General features: G+C 42.8%; 1 protein-coding gene across 3 annotated transcripts in view; it reads left to right on the top strand.

Moving 5' to 3' along the window:
- Window positions 1-16953, top strand: part of fhod3a (formin homology 2 domain containing 3a) — a 38513-nt gene that overhangs the window by 8483 nt on the left and 13077 nt on the right. For 2 of the 3 annotated variants that reach the window (XM_026348563.1, XM_026348562.1), the window contains exons 4-11: window positions 12015-12082; window positions 12880-12985; window positions 13713-13807; window positions 13915-14026; window positions 14151-14245; window positions 14471-14614; window positions 14725-14960; window positions 16542-16943. In XM_026348563.1, coding sequence (XP_026204348.1) covers window positions 12015-12082; window positions 12880-12985; window positions 13713-13807; window positions 13915-14026; window positions 14151-14245; window positions 14471-14614; window positions 14725-14960; window positions 16542-16943 — 1258 coding nt within the window. The remainder of the gene's footprint in view (window positions 1-12014; window positions 12083-12879; window positions 12986-13712; window positions 13808-13914; window positions 14027-14150; window positions 14246-14470; window positions 14615-14724; window positions 14961-16541; window positions 16944-16953) is intronic. The other variant, XM_026348564.1, reaches the window with a different exon arrangement.

The following is a 16953-nucleotide window of genomic DNA, read 5'->3' as shown; positions in this document are numbered from 1 at the left end:
AGGTTTTATTCAGCATGGCATAGATGGTGGGGAGCAACCAGGTTCTGAGTGGAGATAATATTCTGTAGTTCTATAGTTTGTAATTCTACTGCATAAAACAGAGATGTTTAGAGATCTACTGACTCCTTTCCACCCCCCTCTCAGGCTTCATGGATCTATCTCTTTATCACTCTGTAATCCTTTGGGACCTTGACCTTCAAATCGCTTGAGTAGTGTTCAGTGTAGAAGCCACTAAATGAAAGTCTGTCACGTTTAAGAATACAGATTGCTTGTAGAATAAAGTATCTGTGACTTCCAATTAGTTTGTTAGTATTGCAGGATTGTGTACCATGGCTTTGCAGTAAGTGCATGGGTTGCTCATCATGCCACGTGGGACCCAGGTTTTGGCGATTAAAGAACAGGAAAGAATCAATTGCATAGAGATTTTCCTAATCTTGCTTCATCAGCTTCAGCAAAGCAGTATTTTACCAGAAATGCATTCTGCAGCACTGCAGAATGAAACCATTGTAAGTTGCATTCTCTACACTACATGCAACTGATTTTGGTTAGTAAAGGGCTACGTAGGCTTACACCTATAACCTATCCCGCATAGGTTGTCCTAACATAGCTGCTGAAGAAAATCTTCATTAGTCATTAATCTTCTTTCAAGGCAACGCAGTTGAGAAAAATTAGTATAAACATGAGAAACGCAGATCTCCTTCTTGGCACTAGAGCAAATGGAAAGATCAAATTACATGCAGGCTTGCCAACTCAGGATTAAGGATGCTCTGTGATCCACGTATGTGTGAGTGAGTGTGTGACAATGTGTACGGGTTAATGAGTTTGTTGGGTTGTGTATGTGAAAAAGAGGACACATGGTCACAGTAAGCAATACAGCGACTTTGTATATTTGAATAAGTATTACTCTTTAGGCAGTTTGTCTGCATTGGAGAGGCATTTGTTGCACTTTGATGATGCCTAATTCTCACCTATGATTTTTTTGCCTTTCCACTTTTAGGTCTTTTTCTGTGTCTCAAAATCTACTCAGAATCATGTGACCTTTCACCAATATTTACACCCCTTTTCTTACTTGGTCCCATGGTCTGCAGTATTGTCAGAGTTGCCGATCAGAACCACTTGTTTCAGGGTTTAAATTTAACCGCCTGTGTGGCGGAAAAGAACTGTTGTGTCCGATGGTTGACCGGTGCAGAGAGGTGGGTAAAGGGTGGGGGAGAATGGGGGGGGGGGGGGGGGGGGTGTTATCTTTAGAAAGTGTTGACAGCACAGAAACATGCAGTAAGGCTGCTTGGTGAGAGTTACAGGAAGTAAAGTGGCTGAAAAGGATTTATTTAGGATTGATTTAGGGGAATTTGAGGGAATAATGTTCTCAGTAGTTAATGGAATTATTTGAGCCATCATAACACTTTCTATTTTAAAAGCTACACTGTGCAAGAGCATTATGTAGTACGACCTTAAATGCTCAGCCACAATAGAAGCATTGGTGGCATCTTGAGGCATCAGTGCTCACTACATCCCACAACAAAGTTGCATCTAAGCAGTGACGTATGCAGGGATATGATTTTGTTCTGTGGCTACAGTGTGTAATATGTATGTATGTGAGTCTGCCATAGTTGCCATGTTACTATTGCTAAGTTTGCTTAGAAACTAGAATCCAGAATTTAGAAATTTAGAGGAAATGTCAAAGTGTCTACACAAACAATATGATACACTGGGATACACAAGCATAACATACCCATGAATTAGGTTTACTGAAGAATTGTGATACTAACAGGGTGATAAATGTTGAAAACTTAAATGATAAAACTACATACAATATAAAGCTGCACTGGCTGAGCACAAGAGGATACTTAACAGAATGTCCTAAAGCCTTGGTTTCCCACTTGGCCTTATTCTCCACCCTCCTCTAAAGTAAAAGTATATGCAGTAATTAAAAACAGTTTAAGTGATTAAGTGTAGAGAGGGTATGCTATCTGACAGACAAAGCTCTTGGTAATGAGTGGTACAGCAGGTGAAACAAAAGAGTGAGTTTTGGAGCTGGTTCAATCCCTGAGCTCTGGAATTTAGACTGTGTGTCTGTGTCTGTTTTTTTTTTTTTTTTGGCTTCTATCGGCTTTGGACTTTTGCGCCCCAATTATCTATCTCTAATCACATGTACACACACACACACCACAGCAGTAGGACAGCGATACTGCAGAGGAGAGAAGCAGGGGCCGGATGTCGAGGTGGAGTGAAGGTTGACTTGCTTTGATTTCCTCTGGTTGTGCTGTTACATAATGAATTAGTGGCTTGTCAAAAAGTATGTTGTCATGTCTGTCGGGTAATATTTCTGCTATTACCATTACTACTAGTACTACTCTGCCTATTTCTCCTTATGTTTCCCTTTCAGCACAGTATTATATTTATACACAGGATTTACACACAATAAAAGAGATATTTTTGATTTTGTTGACACTGAGTGAGAGTTGTTGCAATGTACATGTATAACGCATAATGCATACAGTAAATAGGAGTTTACTGACATGGTAATCACAAGGCAAAGCTGCTGTTTACCAGTTTTGGCAGGGACAGCCGTCTGGTCTTGAGATGCTCCAGAAAGAGAAGAGTCCAGCTGGTTCTAACAGCAATTTACTGTGCTGCTGTCCCCCTGCTGTGGGAGATAAGGCCTGGTAATGGTGTGACACGGAGATCATCATTGGCAAATGGGTTCGCTTGGAGGGGGCAGTGTTCAGTAGGACATCTGTGGCTGTGCAGTTAAAAAACAGTCCAGACACGTTATATTGTTTTACTGACACGCAGCCCTTTAATATCTCAGACAACGTGGTTTAACTACTTTTCAATCTGTCATTTTCCCTTGATCCTTTTCTATTTTACTTTGCTCTGCGTTGCCCATTTGTCCATATTTCTATTCCCCAACATCTCCTAACTGGCTTTATCCCAACACGCTCCACTCCTATAGTTTAACCGCTGCCTGTATTTCTTTTCTTGGCCTACACTCTTCACTCTCTAAATCTATATTTACTCCACTCATCTGTCTGTGACCCATTGTTATCATAGACACCTGTGGCTTTGGCTCAAGGAGCTGCGACTTGTGATCGCTCTGTGTACACGTGTCTAAGTCAGTTGGGGCGTTTGTTTATGAATTGTTTGCATCATCTTCAACAAGTGTCACTCTGCTTTCTTATTTTGCTCTGCGTAGCCACGATATCTTCCATGCATGTGCTTATGTTTATGTGTCCATATATTGTTTTCACTATCTCATCATACCCTCACTAGCAGCTGAGACCCCGAGGAGCGACTGAGAGCATTGCACACACATGAGTCATGTCTTACTTATTGTGGGAGATGGAGAGATGGCGGATGAGGCCTTGGGGATGGAGGTGTAGAGCAGTACAAGTGGTGGAATAACTTTACGGCATTAGCTGCTGTACGACGTGCATCCATGCAGCTGCAGCTGTTCTCCATTCCCACAGCAGCAGCACTTCCACATTGTCTCCAACAGTAAATAACTTGCTGTCTACCTTTCATAGTAGTAGATCATGTTGGAGAAGGGAGGCAAACAAAGTTATTCTGCTTTCTGTTGCAATAAGCTATAACCAGATGGCACATAGCAACAACAACACACATTGCACGGTTTGTACTCAGCTGTGAGGTTTGACAATTCCAAATGCAGTGCAGCAAAAAAACCACAGTGTGATTATTTCTGGCTTTTATGGGTTTGCTGTGTAATCCAGTTTGTATGTTACGGCTGTGGATCTCTGTTGTCGCTGTGATCGGTTGCTGTGGTGGGTCCTGTGTGTATGTTGAATGTTGTGCTTTCTGTGGATGTGGCAGCATTTTTTTTTTTTTTTTTTTCGGCGAGCTAGTTATGCTGAACAAACAGCCCAGCTGCTGCGCTGTGGCACAACATGCTGCACTGTTTTTTTTTTTCCTTCCAAGCCTCATTGTGTTCACTGGAAGAAAGTAAGAACACACTATCACTTCATATACATGTGGGTAGCTCGCGCACGTGTCCGAGTGTTATGCCTAGGCTTGTTCACATACGCACCCCAAATGTGCCTGCACAGTGGCCGGTCTGTTTTAATCATTTTGATGCGATTACATAATGCAGTAAAACATTACAACCACCACAAGCTAAGCATTAAGAACACACACTGTACAATCTGCAGGTTTGGCATCCCATCCGGCAGTGGGGTTTCGGAGATGATGAGTTTAGGGGATGTGTGGAGCGAGACTGAGAGAGAGAGAGAGAGAGAGAGAGAGAGAGATGATTTCCAGGGAAATGGTAAATCAATTAGGGGAGGAAACACAGGGGAAAAACAAAGCGAGGAGAGAATGCACCTGCCAGACGGAGCAGCAGTGGTTGGCGAGTAGCTGCGTAAGTTATGTCATTGCTCTGTGGTCTGCTGACTTACAGGTGAGGAGAGAAAGTTATGGCAACGTGGGACAGCTCTGTTGTTTTCTGTAAAGTTTAACATCCCCCGTGGCTCTAATGTCGCATTAGCACCATAGGTTTATATGTTAGTACCCCGGGGGTCAGCGTGGGCTCTCTGAGCAATGCATTGCGTGTTCTGACACCTGTTGATCATCGCCAGCATTAGTTTTTATTTTTTATTTTTTCCGTGCTGACCTTTGCCCACCACAACATTAACCTAATTAAGCCATAACCCCTTTTGTGTGTGCTGTATTAGGGTCACACACCGACAGACGCACATAAACAAGGAAGGAGCATAATAACAGGCAACTGTGGTGTGAGTCAGATCAAGATTTCCCTCACTAATCCACTCAGCAAGCAGCACATATCCTCCAATATCCTCCCTGTTTACTCGCAGTGGCTGCTGTTTGGGCTGGCTCCGGTTTGCTTTTCTCACTCTGTGTGCATCTGTCTTTTCTCTCTTCTATGCCTCTCTCACCCACTCTTATTTGTCTGGCTCCCTATTTCAGTGTACTTAATCCGGCCAATTTATTTAGACCACTGTTTATCAAAATCTAAAAATTAGTGGTTTAGATGCTAATACCTGATTTAGGTGGTTGTTTGATTAGTTGATCAGCCTCCTTGAAGGGACAACACAACCAAAGTTGAGAATGAATAAGTAAGTGAATGGTTTAACACAGCACTAACATTGTAAATGTGTGTGCACACAGTACACCTATTCCTCTCACTGTATCTTTTTTTGTCTCTCTCTCTCTCTCTCCCTCTGTCTTCTCACTTTTCTCAGTCAACCTATATTTTCATCTCACCTTTCAGCTCGCCCCCTTTTTTTTTTTTTTTTTTTTTTTTTGCAGTCTTATTTCTGTCATGCGCTGACGCCGCACATGTCCGGAGAAGCCGGTCGATTACCAGCGACGCCATCGTCAAACGTGAGAAGTGAGAGAGGCAGGGACGTTAGGGAATGAGGCAGAATGACAAAGACTCCGAGCGAGAGCAAGGGAAAACACTGGATCCTTGTTTCACGTGTGCAAACTTGTATGTGGGATTGAACACCGCAATATTTCCCACAATCAGCTTTTGTGTCTGTTTGCACGCTGTAGAAAATCAGGCAACACTGATGCTGCACTGAAAACTGGGAAGCAGCTTTATATTTATACACATATTGATATTGTAGAATTGGCAGTTGTGATTTAAGTATACATTGAGTTGTCACTACAGTGTGTTAGCTAAAGAAGTCTGCTTATGTTATTGAGTGTGTGACTGTAGAGCAGTACAGTAGCTGCCTGTCATCATGCTTGTAAGAACCAAGTGCCTGTATAGTTTATATTTATGGCATGGGTAACTATTCCTGTGCATGTGTGTGTGTGTTTGTGAACTAATTTAGAGGTGCCAGGGGGCATATGAAGGGCACAGGGCACACGCTGGTCACGAATAGGCCATATTTGTGAGCACGTGTGTGTATTTTTATGTGTTTGCGAGGCTAAAAGTTTCCTTTCTGGAGTCATCTAGGTTACAGTCTGGAGGTGTTTTACTGTGTGCATATACTGGATATGATGTGTGTACACTGTGTAGGTATTTTGTACTTTATCTCAGTGTATAAAACATCAGTAGCCACTTGTGTGGATTTATGAGAATCATTCAAAAGGTTGTTTTCATTTACTCTCAAGCGTGTCCGCTCAGAGTGTGTGTGCGTGCCTGTTTGTGTATGTGTGTCACTGCTGAGCCCAGCGTAATCTCTATCTAGATCCGTCGCCATTCTTCCAAAGCTCGTGAATCCCACAGTAAAGGCCTCACTTTGCCTTTTCTTTCTCTCTTTCCCTGTCTCTTTCTTTAGTGCAAACACACACATTCACACACAAACACCCACCCACACACACACGCACACAGAGGGAGCTCATGGGACATCTATCGTCATCTGTACTGTGCCATCAGCAGCCTCAACTACCCATGCTGTAGGCCAAGACCAATAGAGAAAAAATAGAGTCGCAAAATAACCAAGTTGTCCTCAGCAGCCTGGTCTTTGCCTTTTCTTTTAACTTCATTTGACAAGAGACTAGAATCATGCACTGTTGTCCAAACATTATCATCTTATGACAGATTGATGGGGGATTTATTATTTTAACTGCAGATTAATGACGGTGCCCCGCCACAGATGTGCACACATCATAAGGGAATACCATCCAAGCTTTTTACATGGGTACTAACATGAAATGCAAAGATTCCAGTCAGTTTCCAATCTTAAAGTGGACTCCAATGTTTATAGGAAAAGCCCTGAAACTGAGTTGGAAACTAAATCTGCAGAACAGCACACATGCAATGCACTGCATGACCTAAACGAATGCTCAACCCAGGATCTAAGGTTGCTACAATATGGTTCATACCCAACCTCCTATATTTAGCATGATACCAGCACAGAGAGGGAAAGACTTCCTGGGATTAAACCAGGCTCTCCGGCGTGCCATTACACCTCATGCTCCTCTCACTTCTTTATTTTAGATCCCCTACTGAAGACGCAGTTGAAAAGCCAACTGACTGATTGGCTCAGACAGCCGCATGGGGGCTTTTTTAGAGGGGTGCAATGAAACCCTCCAGGAACACGAGTCAGCGGTTATAGCTCAAGCTTAAATGCACGACCACCAGCTGTGACCCGCCCCTCTCTTGTCTGACCCACAGGCAGTTGTACCATCCTGAAAAATATTACCCTTGGTTGACCTCAGTATGTGCTTATCTGTAAATATCTTGTGACCCAATAATGATGCGTCACACTAAAATAATTCCCTCTGATCGAAGCACACACAGCTTTAAACACTGTGTTTGGGCAGGTTGTGCTGTTTTATCTGTAGTGTTATTGTTGATTGTGTTTGTTTTTTTATATGATATTCTAACCATTAATCTTGATGTGCCTAATAAATGAAACACTACATTATATTAAGTTTGGAAATGATTTGGGTCCATGTCAGTGTTTTAGAAAAACATGAGATCTAACAGGGTTTAGACAAAGTGCACCTAGTGTTGGTAAAGCAGGCATTAAACCTCATGGCTGAATGCTCGGCTTTCAGTTACTAGTAATAACCAGTAACTAGAAATCATCTTAAGAGAAAAATCCCACACTAAAAGTAAATTTCGCTGCAGAAACTCCAGCTTCCTCTGGAATCCGAGAGAAGTTTCACTTTGTATTTTGAGCCAGCATCTAGTGGTCATCAGGGGGACCTGTTTATAATACCAGATCCTACTGTACTTTGTTTATTAGTTTTTTATGAATAAATGGTGCATTTACTTAAAACTGCAATAACCTATTTAATAGATAGATGTAATATATTGCATTAACTGTGTCTATTAACAGCCGGACAGGTAGAGTGCAATGGGTTTTTAGTCATTTCTGTGGCAGCAACACAGAGACTAAACCAAAACAGTGAAGTTTTGGGCCATGCGAGACCAACATAGAACTGCTGAAAGTCATAATGCTCTGTGTATATTACTCTGAGTGACCCCTTTCATAAACAGTTGTGTGTTATGACCCACTATTCATTTAATAAAAATATGATTATAGTCGCCAACAGAGATTTATAATGCTCATAAATGACTTAATGACCCTCTGAAAAGCTCATCTGCAGATTTTCTTATGGAAAGATTTCTATCACTCTCAGATTTGTCTTTGCGTTTGCAATTTTTTTTTCTTGTCAGCCTGTGAAACATCTGCTGAGCTGACTGTTTTATTAACTCAGAGGATTAAATATAATAGTAGTAGATAGTATGATAGTAGTTGCCTTTTGCTAAAGGACCTTACTTAACAGAATTAGACCACAGTCAACTGTGGACTCTAATACTGCACTAAGTAGTACAGAAATATACTGTACAGCATGGTTTTGCGTGACTTGTGTAACGTGAGCTAGCCTGTATTTTTCTGTTTAGAGATGTGTAGATGGGGCAGTAAATGTTGAGGGATTAGTCAAAGTTAAAGGGTCACAGCACTAATCTCATTATGGCAGGAGGAGAAGGAGGGATCTGAGCACTCCTGAACGACTTAACAGACAGTCTTAGCTCTGGGGGAATCCCTGCTTGACTGTAGACGCCCCCGCACAAACATGCACTAATGCACACACAGGCTCTTGCATACAACTTTCTGCCATATTCTGAAACAATGAATTTATTCAGTATCGTGTATTTAAAGGTGTTTTAACAGGCGATAGCACACGATTGATGTGTTTTTAAACAATGATGGAATGATAACCAAAAAATGTGGATGAGACACAGTAGATATGATATCGTGATGTCATATGTTTTCGTAAGACGCTCGCTGGTGGTGCTGTGATAAACAGTGTTAGAGTTTGAGCTCCAAAAGTAACTGGACTCCAGTGTCCATGTCATTCTGATAAAGCTCTAATTATAGAGGTAGCTTGACATACTTTTAGACACTCTCACCTACATACTTTTAGAGAGATTATGTGTGATTGGGTGTGTTTAAAAAGAGTTTTGCTCATCATAATAAATTAAACATGTAAATAAGTTGAGAATTATAAACAGAAGTAATTACACCAGAAGCAAGTGGTAATACGTAAATGTCCCCGTTGGCTTTAACAAAATGACAATTTTAAGATGGAACAGGGCTAGTGGTGTTAAGGCTGGCCTTATTGCAGTGCATGTGAGGTCACTGTGAAACCATGGACAGGAACTGCGAGTCGTCCAAAACAAAACAGTAAAACTTTAAGGCCAGCTTATAAATGAAATGTGCCTTTCTGTCTTTCCCTCATCTTCCTGTCTGCGCTCAGCAAATGCAGGCGCTGGCCTACACATGGATGCTCACACATATACGTATGCAATCGTAAGCACACGCACACCCACACTCTGTGCACAAGCCACAGTGACACATCCCAGTGAGTGTTTGAGCTTTACTTGAGACAATAATAAAAACTAGCGCCAGGAAAGAAAAAGAAAAAAGAAGAATGAGCAGCAAAAGACACGTGGACGGACAAAATCTCTTTTCTTTTTTTCACTCCTCTCACCTCACATATTCCCACGTCTACGGCTTTGTCTCATAAACCAGTGGAGGACATTTAATTAGGATGTGTTGTCTTCCTGGTATGTGTTTTGCTGTTATATCACTTTTCCGCTGAAGAAGGGTTACACCAAACTCTTTGCCCTATAGGTTGAAGGTGATAATGATTTGTTTGAACTATTTCCAGCTTGAATGCACCAGAACCAATGGGATTATTTAGCATCACAGTCTATTTACTCTTTTATAAATTGAACAAACTTAATAAAAAAAAGTATGTCTGAACAAACAAGCACAAGGACATCTCCTATCTAGCACGAGTCACATGGGAGAGTTGTAGCTAACATAGGCTCCTTCATTTTGTCATAGTCTATTGTCTTTTATAGAGGCAATTTTGTCACTGTGTCCTCATGGCAGTAAGTCATCATGTGTCTCCAGCTAGGGGCAATGAATCAGTTATATAATAGCAACAGTAGACAGCATCTATTGAGTATTTCATGGGTTGTATTCTGTAGAATTCCTTTTTAGATATTAAATTCAGCTCTAAAACGTTTATTCAAATACAATTCAACGAGAATAAGAGTCTTCTTATACTAAGCATGTGGTACACCAGAATGAGCCAAGCCAAAGCCAAGTTCAGGCCTTATCGCTGCTGCTGACATGATCCTGATGCACAGCAGACGGATTGGGGAAAAGGTTACCCCTGACAGCCTCACTCGCGACTTGATGGAGAACACGAACACGGCACGCGCTGGTCTGGATGACTCACTGACACTCAAAGGCCAGGTGGACCGATCCCTGTCTTAGCGGGTGGCCACTTGATTTCAGGGAGAAACACGAGCGTGATTTCTCACTGAGATGTTTGTGTCACGGCACCTGCGACCTTTTGAAAGTTGATCTTGGACTATTCCCAGTCTGTTCTGTTTGCAGGGTGTACCTACATCAAAATCATCCTATAAAACATATATATAGTCTATAGCGTCATATCACATGACACAGATACATGTATATATGTAGTTTCTCTATTTTTGAAGGGGGAATTCCACGTCTCACCCATATGTCTCCTCTGCCTTGATTACCCAGAAGCAACTGGGCACTGGTATTCACTCTGTGGTCAACCCTTTCCTTTCCTTTCCTTTCCTTTCCTTTCCTTTCCTTTCCTTTCCTTTCCTTTCCTTTCTCTTTCTCTCCTCTCTCAGTTTTTCTGACATTTATTGTGATGGTGTCACGCTGTTTTGCCTCTTAGCACTAATGTTTTGGATCTCTTTTGATGGTTTCATTATCTCTACTGTAGACTACCACAGATATATTTGATGTATGCTGCTGATCTCGCATAAAAGGTCCCTGCAGATGGAGAGACAGACAAGCCTGTAATTCCTCATCTGTGTGCGGAATGATAATGATTTTGACCCTGGCCTTGGGTTAGCCTTGTCTAGCTTAGCGACCGTTACCACTGAGCTCCAGACAGCAGAACAGACTGGCCGGCTCCACAGCCACTCTAGCCCACGTCTGGGCCCACATCAGGGGGTGCGCTCGCTGTCCTGCCCTGCCCTTACCTCTGTCCTCTTTTAACCAGTCCCCTCCCTCCTGATGGAGTGCAGGATTTGCCATTAACATGCAAACTCTGGATTTACACATGCAGGTTCCCAAACCTCCTGCTGACACACATTTAAAAAAACAAACAAACAAAAATAAATAAATAAACCCAGTCCAACTGTTCATGCAAACACATGGACAATGCACCCAACTAAACAGACTTTGAGCTTAATGCATTGCACTTAGGAAAATTATTTGTGTTGTCTGGCTATTGTAAGTATTATGTGTAAATGCAAAATAAAAAAACTGTATAAAAATATTTGTTTCTACACGGGGTGGAAAAAAAAGGATTATCATAGTGATCATACTGTGCTGGAGGAGAATTTGCACGCTCACAGTAAACATTTTAATGCCAAAAGTTTTAAGGGACAAAAGTACATTAATGATACATTTGTGCTATACACAGGAAGTATAAGGATAAATATCAGCGTGAGGGTACAAGAACTGTGGGTTCTCAACGCTTTCCATGTCGTGACCTGAATACCTCACCGTTAAAGTCCGGCCAGCAGCTCATTAACATTCCAATACAGCTCTAATCACCACTGCAGTGTGTGTCTGTATGTGTGTGTGTGTGAGAGAGAGAGAGAGAGTGAGGGACCGTGCACATGTTACTCTGCGAGCGAGGACGCGGTGGAAGTGTGTGATGAAGTGCCTGCCTCAGGTGATCAGAGCCGCGCCGCGTGATTGGCTCCATCGGCTGGCAGCGTTCTCTCCTCTCTCTCACATCTCGAACCGTTCTGCACAGCTGAGACTCATTTCACCAACCGGTTTTTATTGATCTAGTTATCAGAATCGAACATCTGAAGACCGGTGAGAGATGAAAGGTGCACTAAGGAATAAACAGTGCAAACAGACCCAGGGCCAGGTGGTTTTCTTTTTCTTCTTTTTCTTCTTCTACTTCTTTTACTTATTTGTACTTAGTTGTGTCACTGTAATAAACTTTGTTACCAAACTTTAAACTAAAACCAAACTTTTCTTTCCCTCTTTTCTCCACAGAACGTCTCTATAACTCCAATGGACGTGACTTGAGAAGAGCACTGTTCTCACTAAAGCAAATTTTTCAGGTAACACTAACACACACACATACATACACACACACACGCGCGCGCGCGCACATATTTCACATGCAATTACTGTCAGTTTGTTGTTGCAGAATACAGCTGGTTATTGTGGTGCAGTGTGCACGTCCATAATGACAGGGATCTCCAACAACGTGGCGTTTCTCTCCCCGTGTGCGAATCCGCGTGGGTGTGTTTGTGTTTTCATTTGTGTGTGAATCTTTATTTTAAAATGAGAGGCGTAAAACATGGTTCAGCCAACGGAGCAAAGATGTGAGAACTTTCAAACTGCTGCGACAGCAGCAGTGTTCATTAAAAGCCATGTCAGTATAGGATACTGTGACTTTTCAGAAACACTTTAACTTCAATCATCTCCTCTTTGTTTGACTTAACTTTTTTTTTTTTTTTACAAAAATAAAATAGAACAGCTAGACCAATGACATTTTTACATTTTCCACACTGTACCCTCAGGAGTACTTTCAAACTGAACTACCTTCAAGTGTTTCATAATCATTTTATTTTTGTTATTAGAGATCATATGTCATAAGCAACACATTGCAAAACACTTGCTTGTTGACACGATTAGTGTGTGTGTGTGTGTGTGTGTATCCGCTGACCTGAACCTGTGTGGTGTTTGAAAATTTATATGCTGTCAGCTTTTGTCCTATTGCTGCACATTACTGCCACAATGTGGCAACAAAAGAGAAGACAACTATAATCATAATAAATAACTTTATGTTATGTGTGTATGCAGCTAGCTTGTTTTGTATTAATTTTCTCTTCTTTCTCTTTTTTTGTTTCAGGATGACAAAGATCTGGTCCACGAGTTCGTGATGGCTGAAGGTCTGACGTGTCTCATAAAGGTGGGAGCAGAGGCCGACCAGAACTACCAGAACTACATCTTGAGAGGTATAGTCTCTCTCTCTCTCTATGTCTGCCTTTCGTTCAGATTCACCACTTTACAGTGCGTTTGCAAATGTTCGCATTCATCAAGAAAACATTGCAAAATTTGGTTCTGTGTGTCTGTCTGTGTGCATGTCATATGTATCGAGCCATTTGATTTAAAAAAAAAATACGATTTTGAAAATGAGGAATACACATTTGTGCACTCGTCTACTCAAGCTTCTTCTATAATTTCCTCAGATATGTGGATATGACACCACCTTTCAAATATGCTTTGGTTTGTCGTAGTGTGTTTGTGCTTATACAGTATGCAGCTGGCACCATATTAAAAAGTGGAATGAGAAGATGTTACTGAGAGAAACACACATGTTGTGGTTTAGGAAGCCAGCAGATAATGACAAGATGAAACAAAGTACAAGCATATAGAGTAATCCAATTACATTTATTAAAGCCCTGGAGTGATAGTCGCAGTCGACGTCTAATAATAGTTTTTTTATTATTATTCCTTAATTAGGATACTATAAGGTCGAATAGAGTTTCTCTTCTTCTTCATTAATAGGAATGAATCAGTCATCAGATTTTTGGTGAATCAAAATTCTTAGGCCATGGTAAAAATAAAGGAAACTGAAAGTGGAAAACTTGTCGGCTCCTGAAGTAGTTCCAGTGGAATCGTCTTAATATTTTAGCTCTGTCTCTCTCTAACTTTTTGTTCCTTGTCTTCCTTTACTCTCAGCTCTGGGCCAGATCATGCTGTATGTAGACGGGATGAACGGTGTCATTGGTCATGCTGAGACAATCCAGTGGCTGTACACTCTTGTGGGCTCAAAGGTAAAGCACACACACGCTCTGCAAGTAGACTGTCATCACCTCTGAGCTAACCATGCAGAACTTTTTTTAAAATTAGGGCCATGACTAACTTGTTTTTTCCTCATTAGTTCCGTCTGGTGGTTAAAACGGCGTTGAAGCTGTTGCTGGTATTTGTGGAGTACTCTGAGTCCAATGCTCCGCTGCTCATAAAAGCCATTACCTCTGTGGACACCAAAAAAGGTACAGACGACTAAACATGCCACAAGCTGATGAAGAAGCTCTAATTTATTGTAACGTTTGCTAGTCTAATGGTTCGGTTTGGTGCAGTATAGAGGTGTCTGGTTGAAACACGTTTGACTTTCAGGTTGCAAGCCATGGTCCAACACGATGGAGATCCTACATGAGAAGGATGGAGTAGACACAGAGTTGCTGGTCTATGCGATGACCCTTATCAATAAGGTATTTGTGCGTGATGATTGAACCATCCATCAGTAAATATTTTTCATACTGCTTTGTAAAGTGTTGCTACACACAAGACCTTCAGGTAGCTCCCCAACACTTTTATTTTGTTTCATTGCTTTCGGTTATAGTGATGCTGCCTCACAGCACCCCAGCCGAAATCACATCACTATGCAATACTGTGATATATCAGAGGTTTGTCTCCGTCTTTCTGACGTCTTGCAGACACTTGCAGCACTGCCTGACCAGGATTCATTCTATGATATGGTGGATGTCCTAGAGGAACAGGGCATCGAAACAATATCCCAAAGGCACCTGGGCCGGAGAGGCACTGATCTGGATTTGGTGGAACAGCTCAACATCTATGAGGTTTGAGACACACGCAGACATATTTAGCGATGACGAGCTGATGTTCCCATGATAAAGTACAGATTTCACCTGTCACTACTCTCACTTCATACTCAACCAATTGTCCTCAGATGACGCTGCGGCACGAAGACGGTGACGATGACAGCCAGCCACCACCAACGGGACGCCGGGACCGCCGTCGAGCCAGCCTCGGGGGCGGGGACAAAAAGCATGGCCTGGAGAGGAGGCGGAGCCGCAGGGCCTCTCTTGGACGGTCTGGTCATGCCTCTCCCTGCAGCCCTGCGTCGCCACAGAGAGCTGGCTTAATGCCGTTCAGCGGACAGAGGAGTGACGACGTGAGCGAGAGGTGAGAGAGGGCAAAGATGGAAGACAGATTTTAATAGTCATTACAGAGCAGAGAGGAAAGGGGTGTTAGTTATGGCAGGTGTAAAGTATCATATCTTTTGAGATGCACATGTGTTGGCTGCGCTCAAAAGAGAAGTTCTGACTCTCTCATGCTGCCACTTTATGCTCCAGAGCACTGTCAGGTTTCCTTCCATCCATGTAAGTTCAAAGGTCACCCAAAACACGGTCAGCTTCTGACCGCTGGCCTCCTTACTGCTGCTGTCCCTCACTTACATGCCGTAACAGCTACTTGTGTGTCTTGTGACATAATGCACTGTGAGTGGGTTTTTATACTGCACTGAAACACTGGCGCAAACACTAAAAGAAATAAAATAGGTCGGAGCGGCCGCACAAACCTTTCCGGGGCCTCCACCTTGTTACAGCACAGGCTTATTCCAGTGCTGTGTGTGTATGCAGAAAGGGGATTTTGGAGGTAAGTAGATGTTTATCACAGGTAAACCTTGGCTCTCTTTGTCTGTTCCATCATAGTTCATCGTTCAGTCTTCCTCCTCCACTCATTCCTTCATCCTCTGGCTGCGTGACAGGACCACAGCACATGCTTCAGCCACTGTAGTGTTAAAGAGTGCACAAACTAAGGCACCAGTGTATGTTGGGAAAGGCGGTGAGAATACGACAAAGGCCAACTTTAAGTGGCTGTTTCATGCATCACACACACAAACACACACACGGCTGCAGTCTTGCGGAACAACACCTATGCACATGGCGATTTGACTGCAAGTTTCACTTGACAAAACAGTTTGGTTGCACTGATCTAAAGTCCGTCGAGTTGGTTCTTCAGCCACGGTAAACTCTCCTCTGCCTTGTCAAATGACTTTGTGTTCATCTGTATTTAAAGCTCTGTACTTGGAGGCATTCAATGTCACCCTCTCCCCTGGTGCATTTCTGTGTTTTCTCTTCTTTCTGTCACTTTCTTTTTCACCTGATAGATTCCCGTTTGTTGTCTTTGAGCACTCTAAATGTTTGTGTGGTTTTGCGGTGCACCTGCCAGCATTACTTCCACCCATCAATCACACCCTCCCCGTTGTTTTCTTGCCTTTGTTGCATGCTCTTCTTATGTGTCACATCATATGTTCCTCAATCCTTCCCTTGTTCCATCCGTTCACCCCTCACCCCTGCCTCTGCAGAGAGGAGGAATGTGAGGATGGGATAGAGGAGGAGGAGGAGGAGGAGGAGGAGGAGGAGCAGACTCCGGTGACTGAGTCTGATTCGGATGAGCAGCAGGGGGCTGATACAGTGTCTAGTCAGACCACCCCCAGGTATTTTAGGACATAGTGTTGATATTGAAATTAAATATGTATCTAGATAAAGACTTTTAAATGTCTCCTTTGTCAGTGTTTTCTGTTGTATATACTTTATGGTTGGTTTCTCTCCTTCTATGCACTTGGTAGTTGCTGTGTTGTAACATACAGTACTCTTGTTTTAGATGTTTTAGTGGGGTATACATGGTACTTCTATCATTTGCCCAGTTATACTTTCATCTAGTTATTCCTCTCAACCCATTCCTCTGCTCCCGCCCGGCCAGGGATCTTCCAACCATCATTCACAGAACAACCATCCAGTCCATCACCATCACTTCCAGAAAGGAGAACTTAAGGGAGCCTGAGCAGCGGAGTCGGACTGAATCATCTCCAGCACCCACCGCTCCCTCCCCCTCCATCCCTACCTCACCTCCTCCGGTTTCCTCCCCCCTCAGTCCCCCGGCCCAACCCTCTCTTCTGGCCACACTGTTGGCCAGGAAGAGGTCTATCGTAACTGTCCCGGCTACCAAGGACATCAGCCCACCGTTGCGCGGTAGCTCTCGTCCATCTCCCGACCGGCTGCCCTACCTCCCCCACTCACCTTTCCATCTCTTCTCCTATGACCTCGATGAGGACCCGTCACCACCCGCTCCCAGTGAGGAGTCACCCAAAACAACATCTCCCAGGTCAGAGGGA

Source organism: Anabas testudineus, chromosome 11, assembly GCF_900324465.2.
Source record: "Anabas testudineus chromosome 11, fAnaTes1.2, whole genome shotgun sequence".
NCBI lineage: Eukaryota > Metazoa > Chordata > Actinopteri > Anabantiformes > Anabantidae > Anabas > Anabas testudineus.
Note: the sequence above shows the minus strand (reverse complement) of the source record. Positions and strands in the feature narration are given on the sequence as shown.